The sequence below is a fragment of the Lichenostomus cassidix genome, chromosome 3, assembly GCF_008360975.1.
Source record: "Lichenostomus cassidix isolate B80296 chromosome 3, HeHo_3.0, whole genome shotgun sequence".
Lineage (NCBI taxonomy): Eukaryota > Metazoa > Chordata > Aves > Passeriformes > Meliphagidae > Lichenostomus > Lichenostomus cassidix.
The window spans coordinates 111,198,143-111,220,128 of NC_139483.1; the positions used below are offsets into that span (position 1 = coordinate 111,198,143).

General features: G+C 43.8%; 1 protein-coding gene across 1 annotated transcript; it reads left to right on the forward strand.

Moving 5' to 3' along the window:
* Positions 1 to 4,378: 4,378 nt before the first annotated feature.
* On the forward strand, positions 4,379 to 21,169 carry LOC146440496 (zinc finger protein 395-like). The gene is made up of 6 exons (XM_085057190.1): positions 4,379 to 5,102; positions 7,899 to 8,002; positions 11,927 to 12,419; positions 14,946 to 15,029; positions 17,008 to 17,102; positions 20,485 to 21,169. The coding sequence occupies exons 1-6, from the start codon at positions 4,725 to 4,727 to the stop codon at positions 20,594 to 20,596; spliced, it is 1,266 nt and encodes a 421-aa protein (XP_084913316.1). The 5' UTR covers positions 4,379 to 4,724; the 3' UTR covers positions 20,597 to 21,169.
* The last annotated feature ends 817 nt before the right edge of the window (positions 21,170 to 21,986 follow it).

Genomic DNA, 21,986 nt, shown 5'->3' on the forward strand with positions numbered 1-21,986 from the left:
AAAGTCCCGGAAAAAATCCCAGAAAAAATCCTGGAAATTCCCAGAAAAAATTCCGGAAAAAATTCCAGAAAAGATCCCAGAAAAAATCCTGGAAAACATTCTGAAAAAAATCCCGGAATTCCTGGGAAAAAAATCTGTAAAAAATCCCAGAAAAAATCCTGGAAATTCCTGGGAAAAAATCTCGGAAATAATCCCGGAAAAAATCCCAGAAAAAATCCCGGAAAAAATTCTGGAATTCCTGGAAAAATTCTGGGAAAAATTCCGGAAAAATCCCAGAAAAAATCCCGGAAAAAATTCTGGAATTCCTGGAAAAATTCTGGAAAAAATTCTGGAAAAAATTTCGGAAAAAAATCCCAGAAAAAATCCTGGAAAAATCCCAGAATTCTGGGGAAAAAATCCCAGAAATTCCTGGGGAAAATGCCAGAAAAAAATTCCAGAAAAAATCCCAGAAAAATCCCAGAAATTCCCAGAAAAAATCCCAGAAAAAATCCCGGAAATAATCCCAGAAAAAATCCCGGAAAATATCCTGGAAATTCCAAAAAAAATTCCAGAAAAAATCCCAGGAAAAAGCCCAGAAATTCCCAGAAAAAATCCCTTTTAAAATCTCAGAAAAAATCTCGGAAATTCCTGAAAACTTTTCAGAAAATTCTGGAAAAAATACTGAAATTCCCCAGAAAAAATACTGGAAAAACCCCCAGAAATTCCCGAAAATATTCCGAAAAAATCGGGAAAAATCACCGAAAATCCCAGAAAAATCCCAGAAAATCCCAGAAAAAACCTGGAAATTCCCGGAAAAAATCCTGAAACCCGGAAATTCCCAGAAAATCCTGGAAATTCCCCCAAAAATTTCAGAAAAAAACCCAGAAAAATCCCAGAAATTCCCAGAAAAATCCCAGAAAAAAGCTAGAAATTCCTGGAAAAAATCCCAGAAAAAATCCTGGAAAAAATCCCGGAAAAAATCCCAGAAAAAATCCTGGAAATTCCCGGAAAAAATCCCTGAAAAATTCCCAGAAAAATGTCCCAGAAAAAATCCTGGAAATTCCCAGAAAAAATTCTGGAAAAAATCCCAGAAATTCCCAGAAAAAATTCCAGAAAAAATCCCAGAATTTTTAGGATTCTCCTAAAAATAATCCACAAGGATTTCCCTAAAAATCTCCATCCCAGAACTGCTCGGGGATGGAAAATCCCACAGGAATTTTGGGATTTTCCATTTCGGGATAATGGGAAGTTTCCGGGATGCAGAATTTTGGGATTTTGAATTTTGGGAATTCTCCGGGATGGAGAATCCTTCGGGAATTTTGGGATTTTCCATTCATGGATTTTCCATTTTGGGATAACAGGAATTCTCCAGGATGAAGAATTTTGGGATATTGAATTTCAGGAATTCTCCAGGATACAGAATTCCATAATATCAAATTTCAGGAATTCTCTGGGATGGAAAATTTTGGGATATTGAATTATGAGAATTCTCCGGGATGGAGAATTTTAGAGATATTGAATTTCAAGAATTCTCTGGGATGGAGAATTGGGGATATTGAATTTTGGGAATTCTCCAGGATGCAGAATTTTAGGATATTGAATTTTGGGAATTCTCGGGGATGGAAAATCCCACAGGAATTCCAAGATTTTCCATTTTGGGATATCAGGAATTCTCTGGGATGCAGAATTCTGTGATATTGAATTTTGGGAATTCTCTGGGATGCAAAACCTCCCAGGAATTCTGGAATTTCCATTTTGGGATAACAGGAATTCTCCAGGATGGAGAATTCCCCAGGAATTTTGGGATTTTCCATTCTGGGATTACAGGAATTTTCCGGGATGCAGAATTTTGGGATATTGAATTTTGGGAATTCTCCAGGATGGAGAGTTTTTCTCTGGGATGTAGAATTTAGGGATATTGAATTTTGGGAATTTTCCAGGATGGAAAATCCAGCAGGAATTCTGGGATTTTCCATTTTAGAATAACAGGAATTCTCCGGGATGCGGAATTTAGGGATATTGAATTTTGGGAATTCTCTGGGATGGAGAATTCCCCAGGAATTTTGGGATTTTCCATTCAGGGATTTTCCATTTTGGGATAACAGGAATTTTCCGGGATGCAGAATTTTGGGATATTGAATTTTGGGAATTCTCCAGGATGCAGAATTTTAGTATATTGAACTTTGGGAATTCTCTGGGATGGAAAATCCCCCAGGAATTTTGGGATTTTCCATTTTGGGATAACGGGAATTCTCCAGGGTGCAGAATTCAGGGATATTGAATTTTGGGAATTCTCTGGGATGCAGAATTCCATGATACCAAATTTTGGGAATTCTCCAGGATACAAATCCCGCAGGAATTCCAGGATTTTCCATTTTGGAATAACAGGAATTCTCTGGGATGCAGAATTTAGGATATTGAATTTTGGGAATTCTCCGGGATGGAAAATCCCACAGGAATTCTGGGATTTTCCATTCTGGGATTTTCCATTCAGGATAACGGGAATTCTCTGGGATGGAGAATTTTGGGATATTGAATTTCAGGAATTCTTTGGGATGGAAAATTTTGGGATATTGAATTTTGGGAATTGTCTGGGATGGAAAATCCCCCAGGAATTCTGGGATAATGGGAATTCTCTGGGATGAAGAATTTTAGGATATTGAATTTTGGGAATTCTCTGGGATGGAGAATCCTTCGGGAATTTTGGGATTTTCCATTCTGGGATTTTCCATTTTGGGATTACGGGAATTCTCTGGGATGGAGAATTTTGGGATATTGAATTTCAGGAATTCTCCAGGATGCAGAATTCCATAATATCAAATTTCAGGAATTCTCTGGGATGGAGAATTTTAGGGATATTGAATTTCAGGAATTCTTTGGGATGGAAAATTTTGGGATATTGAATTTCAGGAATTCTCCGGGACGCAGAATTTTGGGATATTGAATTTTGGGAATTCTCTGGGATGCAGAATTCCCTGATATCAAATTTCAGGAATTCTCCAGGATGGAAAATCTCACAGGAATTCTGGGATATTCCATTTTGGGATAATGGGAATTCTCCAGTTTACAAATCCCACAGAAATTCTGGAATTTCCACCCATTTTTCCCATGACTTTTTCCCATTTTTCCCATGATTTTTTCCCATGATTTTTCCCATGATTTTTTCCCATGATTTTTTCCCATGATTTTTCCCATGATTTTTCCCATGATTTTTCCCATGATTTTTCCCATTTTTCCCATGATTTTTTCCCATTTTTCCCATGACTTTTTCCCATGATTTTTCCCATGATTTTTTCCCATGATTTTTCCCATTTTTCCCATGATTTTTTCCCATTTTTCCCATGACTTTTTCCCATGATTTTTCCCATGATTTTTCCCATGATTTTTCCCATGATTTTTCCCATTATTTTTTCCCATGATTTTTCCCATTTTTCCCATGATTTTTCCCATGATTTTTTCCCATTTTTCCCATGATTTTTCCCATGATTTTTTCCCATTCCCAGATTTTCCCAGATTTTCCCCATGATTTTTCCCATTTTTCCCATGATTTTTCCCATTTTTCCCATGACTTTTTCCCATGATTTTCCCATGATTTTTTCCCATGATTTTTTCCCAATTTGATTTTTCCCATGATTTTTCCCATGATTTTTCCCATGATTTTTCCCATGATTTTTCCCATGATTTTTCCCATGATTTTTTCCCATTTTTCCCATGATTTTTTCCCATGATTTTCCCCATGATTTTTCCCATTTTTCCCATGATTTTTCCCATTTTTCCCATGACTTTTTCCCATGATTTTTCCCATGATTTTTCCCATGATTTTTCCCATGATTTTTCCCATTTTTCCCATGATTTTTCCCATTTTTCCCATGATTTTTCCCATTTTTTCCATGATTTTTCCCATGATTTTTCCCATGATTTTTCCCATGATTTTTCCCATTTTCCCCATGATTTTTCCCATGATTTTTCCCATTTTTCCCATGATTTTTTCCCATTTTTCCCATGATTTTTCCCATTTTTCCCATGATTTTTCCCATGATTTTTCCATGATTTTTCCCATGATTTTTCCCATGTTTTTCCCATTTTTCCCATGATTTTTCCCATGATTTTTCCCATTTTTCCCATGATTTTTCCCCATTTTTCCCATTATTTTTCCCCATGATTTTTCCCCATTTCCCCATTTTTCCCATGATTTTCCCCATGATTTTTCCCATGATTTTTCCCATGATTTTTCCCATGATTTTTCCCATGATTTTTCCCACTTTTCCCATGATTTTTCCCATGATTTTTTCCCATGATTTTTCCCATTTTTCCCATGATTTTTCCCATGATTTTTCCCATGATTTTTCCCATGATTTTTTCCCATTTTTCCCATGATTTTTCCCATTTTCCTCCCCGCAGTGTCGTGCGCCGAGCCCTGCAGGGACAGCGAGGACATCTCGGACAGCAGCAGCACCAGCGGCCACTGGAGCGGGGACAGTGCCACCTCCACCCCGTCACCTCCCCGTGTGCCACTGTCACCTCCCCATGTCCCATTGTCACCTCCCCATGACCCATTGTCACCTCCCCATGTGCCATTGTCCCCAAGCCACCTCCCACTGTCACCTCCCCATGTGCCACTGTCACCTCCCCATGTCCCACTGTCACCTCCCCATGTGCCACTGTCACCTCCCCATGTCCCACTGTCACCTCCCCACCTGCCACTGTCACCTCCTCACCTCCCATTGTCCCCAAGCCACCCCGCGATGTCACCAGGCCACCTGGCAATCTCACCAGGCCACCCGGCGATGTCACCAAACCATGCCATGATGTCACCAGGCCACCTTGCGATGTCACCAGGCCACCCTGCGATGTCACCAGGGCACCCTACGATGTCACCAGGCCATCCCGCGACGTCACCAGGCCATCCTGCAATGTCACCAGGCCATCCCGCAATGTCACCAGGCCACCCCGTGATGTCACCAGGCCACCACTCGATGTCACCGGGTCACCCTACGATGTCACCAGGCCACCCGGCGATGTCCCCAGGGTGTCCCCGCGGGTCGCTGAGGTCACCGGACGATGGCTTTGACACTGACCCCGAGCTGTGGGCGGCGCAGGGAGCGACAGCGCGCAGGAGGAAGGTGACAATGGGGACACTGGGGACACAGGGGGAGAGGGTGGGGACAGGGGTGGGGACAGGGATGGTGGCAGGGATGGTGACAAAATAATGACATGGATGGTGACAGGGAATGGTGATGTGGAGGGTGACATGGATGGTGACAGGGACGGTCACATGGGGTGATGACATGGATGGTGGCACAAAACAGGGACACAGGGTGGTGACATGGTTGGTGACGTGGATGGTGACAGGGATGTGACATGGATGGTGACACAGGGTGGTGACATGGATGGGGACATGGATGGTGACAGGAATGGTGACACTGTTAGTGACAGTGTTGGTGACAGGGTTGGTGACACAGCTGGTGACACTGTTAGTGACATGGTTGGTGATAGGGGTGGTGACATGGATGGTGACACTGTTAGTGACACTGTTAGTGACACGGTTGGTGACAGGGATAGTGACAAGGATGGTGACAGGGATGTGGCAGGGTTGGTGACAAGTTTGGTGACATGCATGTTGACAGGGATGGTGACAGGGATGTGACATGGATGTGACATGGATGTGACAGGGATGTGACAGGGATGGTGACATGGTTGGTGACACAGTCGGTGACACTGTTAGTGACACTGTTAGTGACACTGTTGGTGACACGGTTGGTGACATGGTTGATGGCACAGTCGGTGACAGGGCTGGTGACACTGTTAGTGACACTGTTAGTGACACTTAGTGACACGGTTGGTGACACAGTTGGTGACACAGTCGGTGACAGGCTGGTGACACTGTTAGTGACGCAGTTGGTGACAGGGTTGGTGATGGATGGTGACCTTGATGAGGACATGGATGGTGACACTATTAGTGACATTGTTAGTGACACTTAGTGACACGGTTGGTGACACAGTTGGTGACAGGTTGGTGACACTGTTGGTGACAGGGATGGTGACACTGTTAGCGACAGGGTTGATGACACGGTTGGTGACATGGCTGGTGACAGGGTCAGTGCCAGTTGGTGACATGGTTGGTGACACAGTTGGTGACGTGATTGGTGACACAGTTGGTGACAGGGATGTGACATGGATGTGACAGGGATGATGACAGGAATGTGACAGGGTTGGTGACAGGTTGGTGACACTGTTAGTGACGCTGTTAGTGACACAGTCGGTGACAGGGTTGGTGACAGGGATGGTGACAGGGTCGGTGACATGGTTGATGACAGGGATGTGACATGGATGGTGACAGGGATGTGCCGTGGATGGTGACAGGGATGGTGACACTGTTAGTGACACAGCTGGTGACACAGTTGCTGACAGGGATGGTGACACAGGGAGGTGACACTGTTAGTGACATGGATGGTGACAGGCTTGGTGCCAGTTGGTGCCAGGGTTGGTGCCATGGTTGGTGACACGGTTGGTGACAGGGTTGGTGACATGGATGGTGACCTTGATGAGGACATGGATGGTGACATGGATGGTGACACTATTAGTGACACAGTCAGTGACATGGTTGGTGACACAGTTGGTGACAGGCTGGTGACAGGGTCAGTGCCAGTTGGTGACATGGTTGGTGACACAGTTGGTGACGTGGTTGGTGACACAGTTGGTGACAGGGATGGTGACACGGTCGGTGCCAGTCGGTGACAGGGTTGGTGACATGGCTGGTGACACAGTTAGTGACAAGGATGGTGACAGGGTCAGTGCCAGGGCTGGTGACACTGTTAGTGACACGGTTGGCGACAGGCTGGTGACATGGATGGTGACACCGTTAGTGACACCGTTAGTGACACGGTTGGTGACATGCATGGTGACACTGTTAGTGACACCGTTAGTGACATGGTTGATGACACAGTTGGTGACAGGCTGGTGACACGGTTGGTGACAGGGTTGGTGACACTGTTAATGACATGGTAGGTAACAGGGATGCTGACAAGGATGGTGACACAGGGAGGTGACACTGTTAATGACAGGGTTGGTGACATGGATGTGCCATGGATGGTGACAGGCATGGTGACAGGGTTGGTGACACTGTTTGTGACACTGTTAGTGACACGGTAGGTGACACTGTTAGTGACATGGCTGGTGACACAGTTGGTGACATGGATGGTGACACAGGGAGGTGACACTGTTAATGAACTGGTTGGTGACAGAATCAGTGCCAGTTGGTGCCACAGTTGGTGATAGGCTGGTGACAGGTTGGTGACACAGTAGGTGACACGGCTGGTGACACTGTTAGTGACATGGTTAGTGACAGTGACATGGTTGGTGACACTGTTGGTGACACTGTTAGTGACATGGCTGATGACACAGTTGGTGACATGGATGGTGACATTGTTAGTGACACAGTTGGTGACATTGTTAGTGACACAGTTGGTGACGTGGTTGGTGACACAGTTGGTAACAGGGGTGGTGACAGGGTCGGTGACAGGGTTGATGACATGGTTGGTGACATGGCTGGTGACAGGGTCAGTGCCAGTTGGTGACACTGTTAGTGACACAGTTGATGACACAGTTGGTGACAGGGCTGATGACACCGTTAGTGACGCAGTTGGTGACAGCCTGGTGACACTGTTAGTGACACTGTTAGTGACACTGTTAGTGACAGGCTGGTGACACAGTTGGTAACAGGGATGGTGACAGGGCTGGTGACACGGTTGGTGACAGGGTTGGTGAGAAGTTGGTGATATAGGAAGGTGACACTGTTAGTGACATGGTTGGTGACAGGGATGATGACACTGTTAGTGACACAGTTGGTGACAGGGTCAGTGCCAGGTTGGTGACACGGTTGATGACCCGGTCGGTGTCCCTGTCCCCGGTGTCCCCAGGCCCGCGGTGTCCCAGCGCAGTTCCGCTGTCTGTGGCCAGGCTGCGGCAAGGAGCTCAGATCCAGCGTGGGAATCCGACGGCACATCCGCAGCCTGCACCTCGCGTGAGCCACATTCCCGAAATTCCAAAATTCCTGAATTCCCAAAATTCCCAAATTCTCAAAATTCCCAAAATTCCCAAATCCCAGAATTCCCGAATCCCAAAATTCCTGAATCCCAAAATTTCTGAATCACAGAATTTCCTGAATCCCGGCATTCCCTGATTGCAGAATTCCCCAATCCCGGAATTCCTGAATTTCAAAATTCCCAAATTGTGAGATTCCCAGATCCCAAAATTCCCCAATCGCAAAATTCCCAAATTGCAAGATTCCCAAATCCCAAAATTCCCAAAATTCCTGAATTGCAAAATTCCTGAATCCCAAAATTCCCGAATTGCAAAATTCCTGAATCCTGGAATTCCCAAATTGCAAAATTCCTGAATCCTGGAATTCCTGAATTCCAAAATTCCTGAATCGCAATATTCCTGAATCCTGGAATTCCCGAATCCCGGAATTCCCTAATCTCAAAATTCCTGAATCCCAAAATTCCCGAATCCCAAAATTCCTCAATCCCGGAATTCCCAAATCGCAAAATTCCTGAATCGCAAAATTCCTGAATCCCAAAATTCCCAAATTGCAAAATTCCCAAATAGCAAAATTCCCCAATCCCGGAATTCCCAAATCCCAAAATTCCCAAAATTCCTGAATCCCGGAATTCCCAAATCCCGGAATTCCCTGATCACAAAATTCCCGAATCCCAAAATTGAATCCCAAAATTCCCAAATCCTAAAATTTCTGAATCCCAAAAATTCCCAAATCCCAAAGTTCCTGAATCCCATAATTCCCCAATCCTGGAATTCCCGAATCTCAAAATTCCCAAATTGTGCGGTTCCCAAATCCCAAAATTCCCGAATCCTGGAATTCCTGAATCACAAAATTCCCAAATCCCAAAATTCTGAATCCTGGAATTACAGAATCCCAAAATTCCCGAATCCTGAAATTCCAGAATCCCGAAATTCCTGAATCCCAGAATTCCCCAATCCTGGAATTCCTGAATTCCCAAAATTCCCCAATCCTGGAATTCCCAAATCTCAAAATTCTCAAATTGTGAGGTTCCCGAATCCCAAAATTCCCAAATCCCGCGATTCCTGAAACCCAAAATTCCTGAATTCCCAAAATTCCTGAATCCCAAAATTCCTGAATCCTGGAATTCCCAAATCCCAAAATTGACAAATCCCAAAATTCCCAAATCCCGCGATTCCTGAATCACAAATTTCCCCAATCCTGGTATTCCTGAATCCCAAAATTCCTAAATCCCGGAATTCCCAAATCCCAAAATACCCCAATCCTGGAATTCCTGAATCCCAAGATTTCGTAATCCTGGAATTACTGAATCCCAAAATTCCCTTTTCCCAGCCCCTTTTCCTGCTCCTTTTTTCCTTTTTCCCACAATTTCTCCTCTATTTCCCCATTTTCCCCAATTCCCATTTTCCCCCAATTCCCATTTTTCCCATAATTCCCATTTTCCCCAGAATTCCCCATATTTCTCCTAATTCCCCATTTTTTCCTATTTCGCCCTTTCCCCACAATTCCCATTTTCCCCCCAATTCTCCATTTCCCCCATTTTTCCCATAATTTCTCCTTTTCCCCATTTTCCCCCAATTCCCCATTTTTCCCATAATTCCCCATTTTCCTCTTAATTCCCATTTCCCCCAATTTTCTCCTAATTCCCATTTTTCCCCACTCCCATTTCCTCCCAATTCCCCATTTCTCCCCAATTCCCTTTTCCCCTTTCCCCATTTTCCCCCAAATTCTCTTTTTCCCCTAATTCCCCATTTTCCCAAACTCCCAATTTTCCCCAATTCCCCATTTTCCCATAATTCCCATTTTCCCCACAATTCCCATTTTTTCCCATAATTCCCATTTCCCCATTTTCCCCCATTTCCACATTTCCCCATTTTCCCCATTTCCCCATTTTCCCATAATTCCATTTTCCCCATTTTTCCCCATTTTTCCCCATTTTCCCCTCATTTTTATCCCAATTTCCCCGTTTTCCCATTTTTCCCATTTTTTCTTCCCCATTTTTCCCCCATTTTTCCCCAATTTTTCTCCTTTTTCCTCCCAATTTCCCCCCTTTTCCCCCAATTCCCCCATTTCCCCCATTTTTTCTTCTTCCTTTTCCCCATTTCCCCCAATTTTTCCCATTTTCCCCAATTCCCCATTTTCCCCATTTCCCCATTTTTTCCCCATTTTCCCCACAATTTTCCCATTTTCCTAAATTCCCCCAATTTCCCCCACCCCATTTTTCCCCATTTTTCTCCCAATTTTCCTATTTTTCCCCAATTTCCCCATTTTTCTCCCAATTTCCCCCAATTTTCCCATTTTCCATTTTCCCCCAATTTTTCCCCATTTTTTCTCCTTTTTCCTTCCCTTTTTCTTCCCTTTTCCCCCCAATTTTCCCATTTTTCCCAATTTTCCCCATTTTTCCCCAATTTTTCCCAAATTTTCCCCATTTTTCCCAATTTTCCCCATTTTCCCCATTTTTCCCCCAATTTCCCCATTTTTTCCCATTTTTCCCATTTTTTCTTCCCCATTTTTCCCCCATTTTTCCCCAATTTTTCTCCTTTTTCCTTCCCTTTTTCTTCCCTTTTCCCCCAATTCCCCCATTTCCCCCATTTTTTCTTCTTCCTTTTCCCCATTTCTCCCCATTTTTCCCATTTTTCCCCTTTTTTTCCCATTTTTCCCATTTTTTCCCCTTTTTCTCCCATTTTTCCCATTTTTTCTCCTTTTTCCCTATTTTCCCCCTAATTTTCCCTAAATTTCCCATAAATTCCCCAATTTTTCCCCATTTTTCCCTATCCCCATTTTTCACCTAATTCCCAATTTTCCCTAGTTTCTTCCCATTTCCATTTCTTTCCTAATTCCCCATTTTTCCCCTCTAATTCCCATTTCTCCAATTTAATTCCCATTTCCATTTTTCCCGTTTTTCCCATTTCCCCCATTTTTCCCCTAATTCCCATTTTTTCCCCCAATTCCCTATTTTCCTCATAATTCCCCCTTTTCCCATTTCTCCCATTTTTCTCATAATTACCAATATCCCTCCAAATTCCCATTATCCCCACAATTCCCATTTTTCCCCCCAAATTCCCATTTTCCCCCCAAATTCCCATTTTTCCCATAATTCTCCCATTTTTCCCATAATTCCCATTTTCCCCATAATTCCCCATTCCCCCACCCTTTTCCACTTCCCCCATTTCTCCCCCAATTCCAATTCCCCATTTCCCCCAATTTTCCCATTTTCCCATTTCCCCCATTTTCCCCTAATTCCCATCCCCCAATTCCCCATTTTCCCCATAATTCCCCCTTTTCCCTTTCCCCATTTTTGCCCCAATTCCCATTTTCCCACACAATTCCAATTTTCCCCCAATTCCCATTTTTCCCCACAATTCCCATTTTCCCCAACTCCCCATATCCGATTCCCATTTTCCATTTCCCCATTTTCCCCCAACTCCCATTTCCATTTTTCTTCCCCATTTCCATTTTCTCATAATTCCCCTTTTCCCATTTCTCTATTTTCTCCAAATTCCCATTTTCCCCACAATTCCCATTTTTCCCCCAATTCTCCTCATTCCCCCTTTTCTCCCAATTCCCCATTTTTCCCTAATCCCCCATTTTTCCCCAAATTGCCATTTTCCACCCATTTCTCCCATTTTTCCCGTAATTCCCATTTTCCCCCCAAATTCCCATTTTCCCCACAATTCCCATTTTTTCCCCTAATTCTCCTAATTCCCAATTTTTTCCCCTAATTCCCCATTTTCCCGATTCCCAATTTCCATTTTCCCCCAATTCCCATTTTTCCCATAATTCCCTTTTCCCATTTCCATTTCCCCATTTTCCCCACAATTCCCATTTTTCCCCCCATTTCCTCCATTTTTCCCATTTTTTCCCAAATCCCCATAATTTTCCCTAATTTCCCCCAATTTCCCGCAGTGACATTCCCTCCTCGGCTCACCGTCGGCGCGAAGAGGATTTTTACTACACTGAGCTGCAGCTCCAGGACGATCCCAACCCGGAAATGTCACCCGGAAATGTCACCAACTGCCCGGAAGTGACACCCGGAAATGTCACCGAGTTCCCGGAAGTGACACCCGGAAATACCGCCAACTTCCCGGAAGTGCCACCCAGAAGTGCCACAATTTCCCCAGAAGTGTCCCCCGGAAGTGTCCCCATGTCCCCAGAAGTGTCACCCGGAAATGCCACCATTTTCCCAGAAATGTCACTCGGAAATGCCACCGTTTTCCCGGAAGTGTCACCCGGAAGTACCGCCGTTTTCCCGGAAGTGTCACCCGGAAGTGCCACGATTTCCCCGGAGGTGTCCCCAGGTGTCCCCGCGGTGTCCCCAGGTGTCCCCGAGGCGCTGCTGGAGCTCAGCCCACCCAGCCCTGCCTCCTTCTGGCACATCCAGGCTGACCACGCCTACCAGGTGAGCTTTTCCTGCCTTTTTCCGTCCTTTTTCCGTCCTTTTCCCGCCTTTTTCCATCCTTTTCCCGCCTTTTTCCATTCTTTTCCTGCCTTTTTCCGGCTTTTCCCGCCTTTTTCCATCCTTTTCCCGCCTTTTTCCGGCTTTTCCCGCCTTTTTCTGGCTTTTCCCGCCTTTTTCCATCCTTTTCCCGCCTTTTTCCATCCTTTTCCCGCCTTTTTTCATCCTTTTCCCGCCTTTTTCATCCTTTTCCCGCCTTTTTCCGGCTTTTCCCGCCTTTTTCCATCCTTTTCCTGCCTTTTTCCGGCTTTTCCCGCCTTTTTCCATCTTTTTCCCGCCTTTTTCCGGCTTTTCCCGCCTTTTTCCATCCTTTTCCCGCCTTTTTCCATCCTTTTCCCCTTTTCCTCTCCTATTTCCCTCCCTTTTCCCTCCTTTTTTCCTCCTTCTTTTCCTTTTTTCTCCTCATTTTTTCTCTTTTTTTCTTCCTTTTTTCTTTCTTTTTTCGCTTCCTTTTTCCTTCTTTTTTCCTCCCTTTTTCCCCTTTTTTGCTTCCTTTTTTCTCCTCTTTTCCTCCCTTTTCCCTCCTCTTTCTCTCCTATTTCCTCCTTTTTTCTCGTTTTTCTTCCTTTTCTCTCCTGTTTTCCCTCCTCGTTTCCCATGAAGCACCAAAAAAATTCCAATTAAACATCAAAAAAATTCCCATTAAATTCCCACTAAACACCAAAAAAATTCCCATTGAACTCCAAAAGAAACCAAATTAAACCCAAAAAAATTCCCATTAAGCACCCAAAAATTCCCATTAAACCCCAAAAAATTCCCATAAAACATGAAAAAAATTCCCATAAAACATGAGAAAAATTCCCATTAAACACGAAAAAAATCCCATTAAATAAATTTTTAAGAATTCCCATTAAACACACAAAAAATTCCCATTAAACCCCAAAAAATTCCCATAAAACATCAAAAAAATTCCCATTAAACTCCCATTAAACACCAAAAAAAATTCCAATTAAACACGAAAAAATCCCATTAAACCCCAAAAAATTCCCATCAAACCCCAAAAAATTCCCATCAAACCCCAAAAAATTCCCCCACATTTCCAAACCCCAAATCCATCCAGATTTTCCTGTGGGGTTTTGGGGCTTTTCCCACATTCCCTGTGAGCGGAGCAGAAATTCCTGTGGAATTCCCATGGGAACAGGAAAACCCCAAGGAATTCCTTTGGGAATGGGGGAAAATTTTGAGGAATTCCCATGGGAACAGGAAAATCCTGTAGAATTCCCATGGGAACAGGAAATTCCCGAGAGATTCCATGGGAACAGGAAAACCCCAAGGAATTCCATGGGAACAGGAAAATCCTGCAGGATTTCCATGGGAACAGGAAATTCCCAAAGGTTCCCATGGGAACAGGAAATTCCCAAAGGTTCCCATGGGAACAGGAAAATCCCACAGAATTCCATGGGAACAGGAAAATCCCACAGAATTCCATGGGAACTGGAAAATCCCACAGAATTCCATGGGAACTGGAAATTCCTGAGGGATTCCCAAGGAATTCCCAAGAGATTCCATGGGAACAGGAAAACCCCAAGGAATTCCATGGGAACAGGAAAATCCTGCAGGATTTCCATGGGAACAGGAAAATCCTGAAGGATCCCATGGGAACAGGAAAATCCTGAAGGATCACATGGGAACAGGAAAATCCCAAGGTATTCCCATGAGAACAGGAAAATCCCAAGAAATTCCATGAGAACAGGAAAATCCCACAGAATTCCATGGGAACAGGAAATGCCTGAGGGATTCCCAAGGAATTCCCACGAGATTCCCATGGGAACAGGAAAATCCCAAGAGATTCTAATGGGAACAGGAAAATCCGAGATTTATGAACAAAACCCAAAAAAAACAAAACCAACAAACAAAACCCAAAGGATCCCCATGGGAACAGGAAAATCTCGTGGGATTTCCATGAGACAGAAATTCCTGAGGATTTCCATGGGAACAGAAAATCCCACAGAATTCCATGGGAACAGGAAATTCTCACGAGATTCCCATGGGAACAGGAAAATCTCAAGAGATTTTAATGGGAACAGGAAAAACCCATAGAATTCTGAGGAGAACAGGAAATTCCCAAGGAATTCCATGGGAACAGGAAATTCCTGTGAGATTCTGATGAAAACAGGAAAATCCCAAGGAATTCCGTGGGAACAGGAAATTCCCGCGGGATTCCGAGGAACCAGGAAATTCCCAAGGAATTCCCATGGGAACAAGAAATTCCTGCAGGATTCCCATGGGAACAGGAAAATCCTGAGGAATTCCATGTGAACAGGAAAATCCCGAAGGATCCCATGGAATTCTGATGAGAACAGGAAATTCCCGCAGGATTCCCATAGGAACAGGAAATTCCTACAAGATTCCAACAGGAACAGGAAATTCCCGCGGGATTCCAAGGGAACCAGGAAATTCCCGCAGGACTCCAAGGGAACCAGGAAATTCCCGCTAATAAAAAATTCCCGTTTTTCCCACCCTTCCCAGGCTGTTCCCTCCATCCAGATCCCGGTGTCTCCTCACATCTTCACCAGCATCAGCTGGGCGGCGCCGCTGCCCGCCCTGACCCCGGTGAGTCCTGCTGCCCACTTCCCAATCCGGCAATTCCTCTCCTTTTCCTGGTTTTTCCCTTTTTTTTCCCATTTTTCCCCCTTTTTTTTCCCATTTTTTCCCATTTTTATCCCATTTTTATCCCATTTTTTTCCCATTTTATCCCATTTTTATCCCATTTTTTTCCCATTTTTTCCCATTTTTATCCCATTTTTATCCCATTTTTATCCCATTTTAATCCCATTTTGCCCCTATTTTTTATCCCATTTTTCCACGTTCCAATGCCGTTCTTATCTCATTTTTATCCAAATTTTCCCCCAAGCTTGTCCTGTTCTTATTCCATTTTTATCCCATTTTTATCCCATTCTAATCCCATTTTCCCCCTATTTTTTATCCCATTTTTTCCCCGTTCTGATGCCGTTCTCATCCCATTTTTATCCCATTTTTTTCCCCAAGCTTGTCCTGTTCTTATTCCATTTTTATCCCATTTTTATCCAATTTTTATCCCATTTTAATCCTATTTCTCCCCTGCTTTTTATCCCATTTTTTACTGTTCCGATGCCGTTCTTATCCCATTTTTATCCCATTTTTATCTCCAAGCTTGTCCTGTTCTTATTCCATTTTTATCCCATTTTTATCCCTTTTATATCCTATTTTTGCCCTGTTTTTTATCCTGTTTTTTCGTGTTTATTATTAAATTTTTTTCTGTTTTTTCCCCCTTTTAATCCCGTTTTTTTCCTGTTTTTCTGCATTTTTATTCCCTTTTTTTCTCATTTTTATCCCATTTCTATCCCATTTTTATCCTGGTTTTATCCCCTATTTTTCCTGTTTCTTTCCTGGTTTTTCCTGTTTTTATCCCATTTTCTCCCATTTTTATCCCAATTTTATCCAATTTTTTGTCCTGTTTTTATTCCCCCCCCCTTTCCCATTCTGTCTCCGTTTTTCCCCCATTTTTAATCTCATTTTTATCCTGTTTTTTCCCCTTTTTTACCCATTTTCCCCTGTTTTTCTCCTTTTTTAATCTCATTTTTATCCTGTTTTTCCCCCTTTTTTCCAAGTTTTCCCCATTTTTAATCTCATTTTTATCCTGTTTTTCTCCCTTTTTTCCCGTTTTTTCCCCCTTTTTTCCCATTTTTTATCTCATTTTTATCCTGTTTTTTTTCCAATTGTCTCCTGTTCTTATCCCATTTTTCTCCTACTTTTCCCCCTTTTTTCTCCTGTTTTTCCCCATTTTTCCCCGTTTTAACCCCATTTTTCCCCGTTTTTCCCCATTTTTATCCCATTTTTTCCTGGTTTTGCCTATTTATTCCACTGTTTTTTATCCCATTTTTCCCCCTTTTTTTATCCCATTTTCCCCCTGTTCTTTATCCCCCTTTTTTCTCCCCTTTTTCCCCATTTTTCCCATTTTAACCCCATTTTTCCCTGTTCTTTATCTCATTTTTCCCCGTTTTAATCCCATTTTTATCCCATTTTTTTCCCGTTTTACCTATTTATTCCACTGTTTTTTATCCCATTTTTCCCCGTTTTAACCCCATTTTTTCCCCTTTTTAATTCCCTTTTTTCTCCCGTTTTTCCCTGGTTTAACCCAATTTTTCCCCTTTTTTCTCCCTTTTTTCCCCATTTTTTTCCCATTTTAACCCAATTTTTCTCCATTTTTATCCCCTTTTTTCTCCCATTTTTCCTCATTTTTCCCTGTTTTAACCCCATTTTCCCCCCATTTTTTATCCTGGTTTTTTCCCCATTTCCCCCCTTTTTTAACCCCATTTCCCCCCCATTTTTTCCCCATTTTTATCCTGTTTTTTCCCCATTTTCCTCCTTTTTTAACCCCATTTCCCCCCCATTTTTATCCTGTTTTTTTCCCCATTTTTCCCCATTTTCCCCCCCATTTTTTATCCTGTTTTTTTCCCCATTTCCGCCCTTTTTTAACCCCATTTTCCCCCCATTTTTTCCCCATCTTTTATCCCATTTTAACCCATTTTTTAACCCATTTTTCCCCCAGGTCCGCAGTCGCTCGCTGAGCCTCCCGGAGCCATCGCCGCTCCTGCAGCCACAGCTGCTGGTGGCTTCACCTCCCCGCGGGACACCCGGAGCCAGGTGGGAATGCCGCAGGGAAAAACAGGGAAAAACAGGGGAAACGTGAGGGGAAAAGGAGGGAAAACATGAGGGAAAATATAAGGGGAAAAGGAGGGAAAACATGAGGGGAAAATGTGAGGGGAAAAGATGGGAAAACATGAGGGGGAAAAGTGAAAACATGAGGGCAAAAGATGGGAAAATATGAGGGGAAAAGGAGGGGAAAGATGGGAGAACGTGAGGGGAAAAGGTTGGAAAAGGTGGGGAAACATGAGGGAAAACGGGAAAAGGTTGGAAAAGGAGTGGAAAACATGAAGGGGAAAAGGAGGGGAAACCTGAGGGGAAAAGATGGGAAAACATGAGGGGAAAAGATGAGAAAATGAGGGGAAAATGTGAGGGGAAAAGGTTGGAAAACATGAGGGGAAAAGGTTGGAAAAGGAGGGAAAACATGAGGGGAAAAGGTTGGAAAACATGAGGGGAAAATGTGACAGGAAAAGGAGGGAAAACATGAGGGGAAAAGATGGAAAAATGTGAGGGGGAAAGGTTGGAAAAGGAGGGAAAACATGAAGGGAAAGGTTGGAAAAGGTGCAAAAAGATGGGAAAATGTGAGGCAGAAAGGTGGGAAAACGAGGGGAAACATAAGGGAAAGTGGTTGGGAAAGGAGAGAAAACATGAGGGGAAAATGAGGGAAGACATGAGGGCAAAACGAGGAAAAACATGAGGGGAAAAGGAGGGGGAAGATGGGAAAACATGAGGGAAAATGTGAGGGGAAAACATGAGGGGAAAAGGTTGGAAAAAATGAGGGGAAAAGGTTGGAAAAGGAGGGGAAACGAGGGGAAAAGCAGGGAAAATATGAGGGGAAAAAGGTTGGAAAAGGAGGGAAAATGTGAGGGGAAAAGGTTGGGAAAGGAGGGAAAATGTGAGGGGAAACATGAGGGAAAACATGAGGGGAAAAGGAGGGGAAACCGTGAGGGGAAAAGGAGGAAAACTTGAGGGGAAAAGGTTGGAAAAGATGGGAAAACGTGAGGGGAAACAGGAGGGGAAAAGGAGGGAAATTGTGAGGGGAAAATGTGAGGAGAAAGAAGGGAAAACATGAGGGGAAACGTCAGGGGAAAATGTGAGGGGAAAAGGAGGGAAAAACATGAGGAGGAAAGGTTGGAAAAGGAGGGGAAATGTGAGGGGAAACATGAGGGGAAAAAGTTGGAAAAGGAGAGAAAACGTGAGGGGAAAAGGAGGGAAAACATGAGGGGAAAAGGTTGGAAAAGATGGGAAAACATGAGGGGAAAATGTGAGGGGAAAGGAGGGAAAAAATGAGGGAAAATGAGGGGAAACGAGGGGAAACATGAGGGGAAAAGGAGGGAAAACATGAGGGGAAAAGGAGGGAAAACGTGGGGAGAAGGAGGGAAAAGGAGGGGAAACGTGAGGAGAAAAGGTTGGAAAAGGTGGGAAAACATGAAGGTGAAACATGAGGGGAAAAGGCAGGAAAACGTGAAGGGAAAAGGAGGGAAAACATGAGGGGAGAAGGAAGGAAAACGTGGGGAGAAGGGGGGAGAAGGAGGGGAAATGTGAGGGGGGAAAGGGAAAACATGAGAGAAAACATGAGAAAAAGAGGGAAAATATGAGGGAAAACATGAGGTGGGAAAACATGAGGGAAAACATGGGAAGCAGGAAAAGTTTGGAAAAGGAGTGGAAACGTGAGGGGAAAATGTGAGGGGAAAAGGAGGGAAAACGTTAAGGGAAAAGGTGGGAAAAGGAGGGAAAACGTTAAGGGAAAAGGTTGGAAAAGGTGGGGAAACATGAGGGGAAAAGGTTGGAAAAGATGGGAAAACATGAGGGGAAAACATGAGGGGAAAAGGAGGGAAAACAAGGGGAGACGAGAGGATACATGAGGGGAAAAGGTTGGAAAAGATAGGAAAACGTGAGGGGAAAAGGAGGCAAAACATGAGGGGAAAAGGAGGGTGAAATATGAGGGGAAAAGGAGTGGAAACATGAGGGGGAAAAGTAGGAAAACATGAGGGAGAATGTGAGAGGAAAACGTGGGGGAAAAGGTGGGAAAACAAGGGGAAAATGCGAGGGGAAAATGAGGGGAGACATGAGGGGATACAGGAGGGGAAAAGGTTGGAAAAGATGGGAAAATGGGAAAAGGAGGGGAAACATGAGGGGAAAAGGTTGGAAAAGGTGTGAAAATGTGAGGGGGAAAAGATGGGAAAACATGAGGGGGAAAAAAGGGAAAATATAAGGGGAAAAGGAGGGAAAACATGAGGGAAAATGTGAGGAGAAAACATGAGGGGACAAAGTTGTAAAACATGAGGGGAAAAGGAGGGAAAACATGACGGGAAAATGAGGGAAAACATGGGGGGAAAAAGGAGTGGAAACAGGAAAACATGGGGAAATACGAGGGGAAAAGGGTGGAAAAGCAAGGGAAACCATGAGGGGCAAAGGAGGGAAAACGTGAGGGGGAAACATGAGGGGAAAAGGAGGGAAAACGAGGGGAGACGTGAGGAGGAAAGATTGGAAAAGGAGGGAAAATGTGAGGGGGAAAGGTTGGAAAATATGGGAAAACATGAGGCAAAATGTGGGAAAACACGAGGGGAAACATAGGGGGAAATGGTTGGAAAACGAGGGGAAAATGTGGGATGACATGAAGGGTAACATGAGGGGAAAAGGAGGGAAAATGTGAGGAGGAAAGGTTGGAAAAGGTGGTAAAACGTGAGGGGAAAAGGAGGGAAAACGTGAGGGGAAAAAGGGGAAACGGTTGGAAAAGAAGGGGAAACGTGAGGGGAAAAGGAGGGAAAACATGAGGGTAAAAGGAGGGAAAACAGGGAAAAAGGTGGGAAAACATGAGGGGAAAAGGCTGGAAAAGGAGAGAAAACATGAGGGGAAAATAAGGGAAGACATGAGGGGAAATGTGAGGGGAAACGTGAGGGGAAAATGTGAGGGGAAAATGTGAGGGGAAAGGAAGGAAAACATGAGGAGAAACAGGAGAGAAAACAAGAGGGAGAAAAGAGAGGAAAACATGAGGGGAAAATGTGAGGGGAAAAGGTTGGAAAAGATGGTAAAACATGAGGGGAAAACGTGAGGGGAAAAGGTTGGAAAATATGGGAAAACATGAGAGGAAAACATGAGAGGAAAAGGTTGGAAAATATGGGAAACCACAAATGGAAAATGAGGGAAACCATGAGGGGAAAAGGTGGGAAGACGTGAGGGGAAAAAGAGTGAAAACATGAGAGGGAAAGGAGGGGAAATGTGAGGAGGAAGGGTTGGAAAAGATGAGAAAACATGAGGGGAAAAGGTTGGAAAATGAATTTAAAACATGAGGGGAAAGGAGGGAAACCATGAGGGGAAAAGGAAGGAATCCTTGGATCCGGAAGCTCAAAACCACCTTTTTTTCCCCCCATTTTCCCAGGAAAAGCCGCGGGGAAGCCAAGAAGTGCCGGAAGGTTTACGGCATCGAGCACCGCGAGCAGTGGTGCACAGCCTGCCGCTGGAAAAAGGCCTGCCAGCGCTTCCTGGACTGAATTCCCACCGGAATTCCAGGAATTCCTGCTGGAAATCTGGGAGTTCCCACCGAAATCCAAAAATTCCTATGGAAATGGGGGAATTCTCACCTGAAATCTGGGAATTCTCACAGGAATCCAAAAATTGTGATGGGAATCGGGGAATTCTCACAGAAATCTGGGAATGCCCACCAGAAATCCAGGAATCCCCATGGGAATTCCCACAGAAATCCGAAAATTCCAATGGAAATCAGTGAATCCCAACAGAAATCTGGGAATTCCCACAGAAGTCCAAAAATTCCTATGGAAATTGGGGAATTCTCACCTGAAATCTGGGAATTCCCACAGGAATCCAAAAGTTCCTATGGAAATTGGGGAATTCTCACCTGAAATCCAGGAATTCCCAGTGGAAATCCCACAGAAATCCAAAAATTGTGATGTGGGAATCAAGGAATTCTCACAGAAATCTGGGAATCCCCACTGGGAATCTGGGAATCCCTGCCAGAAATCTGGGAATCTCTGTGGAAATCTGGCAATTCCTGCAGAAATCTGGGAATTCTCACAGAAATCCAAAAATTCTGACAGAAATCTGAGCTTTCCCACAGGAAATCTGGGAATTCCTACAGAAATACAGGAATCTCAATAGAAATCTGGGAATACCCACAGAAATCCAAAAATTGAGACAGAAATCTTGGAATTCTCACCTGAAATCCAGGAATTCCCACAGAAAAATGGGAATCCCTGCTGGAAATCTGGGAATTCCCACAGAAATCCAAAAATTGTGACAGAAATCTTGGAATTCTCAGAGAAGTCCAGGAATTCCCACTGGAAATCCTAGGAAATCCAGGAATCCCCAAAAATTCCATTGGAAATCTGGGAATCCCCATCAGAAATCACAGGAAATCAGGGAATTTCCACAAAAATACAGGAATCCTGATGGAAATCCAGGAATTCCCACAGAAATTCGGGAATCTGGGAATCCCGACAGAAATCTAGGAATTCCCACAGAAATCCAAAAATTCTGACTGAAATCTAGGAATTTCCACCGAAATCTGGGAATTCGGACAGAAATCCAAAAATTCCAATGGAAATACACAAATTCCCAGAGGAAATCTGGGAATTTCCACAGAAATCCAAAAATTCCGATGGAAATCCCTACAGAAATCCAGGAATCTCTGCGGGAATCAGGGAATTCCCACAGAAATCCAGGAAGTCCTGCAGAAATTTGGGATTTCTCACCTGAAATCCAGGAATTCTCACAGAAATCTCGGAATTCCCACCGGAATTCCCACAGAAATTCAGGAATTCCCACTCAAATCCTTTAAGGAAAAAGTCAAAGCTTTAAAAAAAGGGAATTTTGGGTTTTCCCGGAAAAAGCGGAAAAAAAGGAATTTTCAGGATTGGAATTTTC

Excerpts from the sequence above, each read along its gene's own strand:
- LOC146440496 (XM_085057190.1), top strand. The coding sequence starts at position 4,725 with ATGTCACCAGGCCACCTGGCAATCTCACCAGGCCACCCGGCGATGTCA. Across the intron at positions 8,003-11,926 it reads ATCCGCAGCCTGCACCTCGC|TGACATTCCCTCCTCGGCTC; the intron begins GTGAGCCACATT and ends AATTTCCCGCAG. Across the intron at positions 17,103-20,484 it reads CGCGGGACACCCGGAGCCAG|GAAAAGCCGCGGGGAAGCCA; the intron begins GTGGGAATGCCG and ends CCATTTTCCCAG.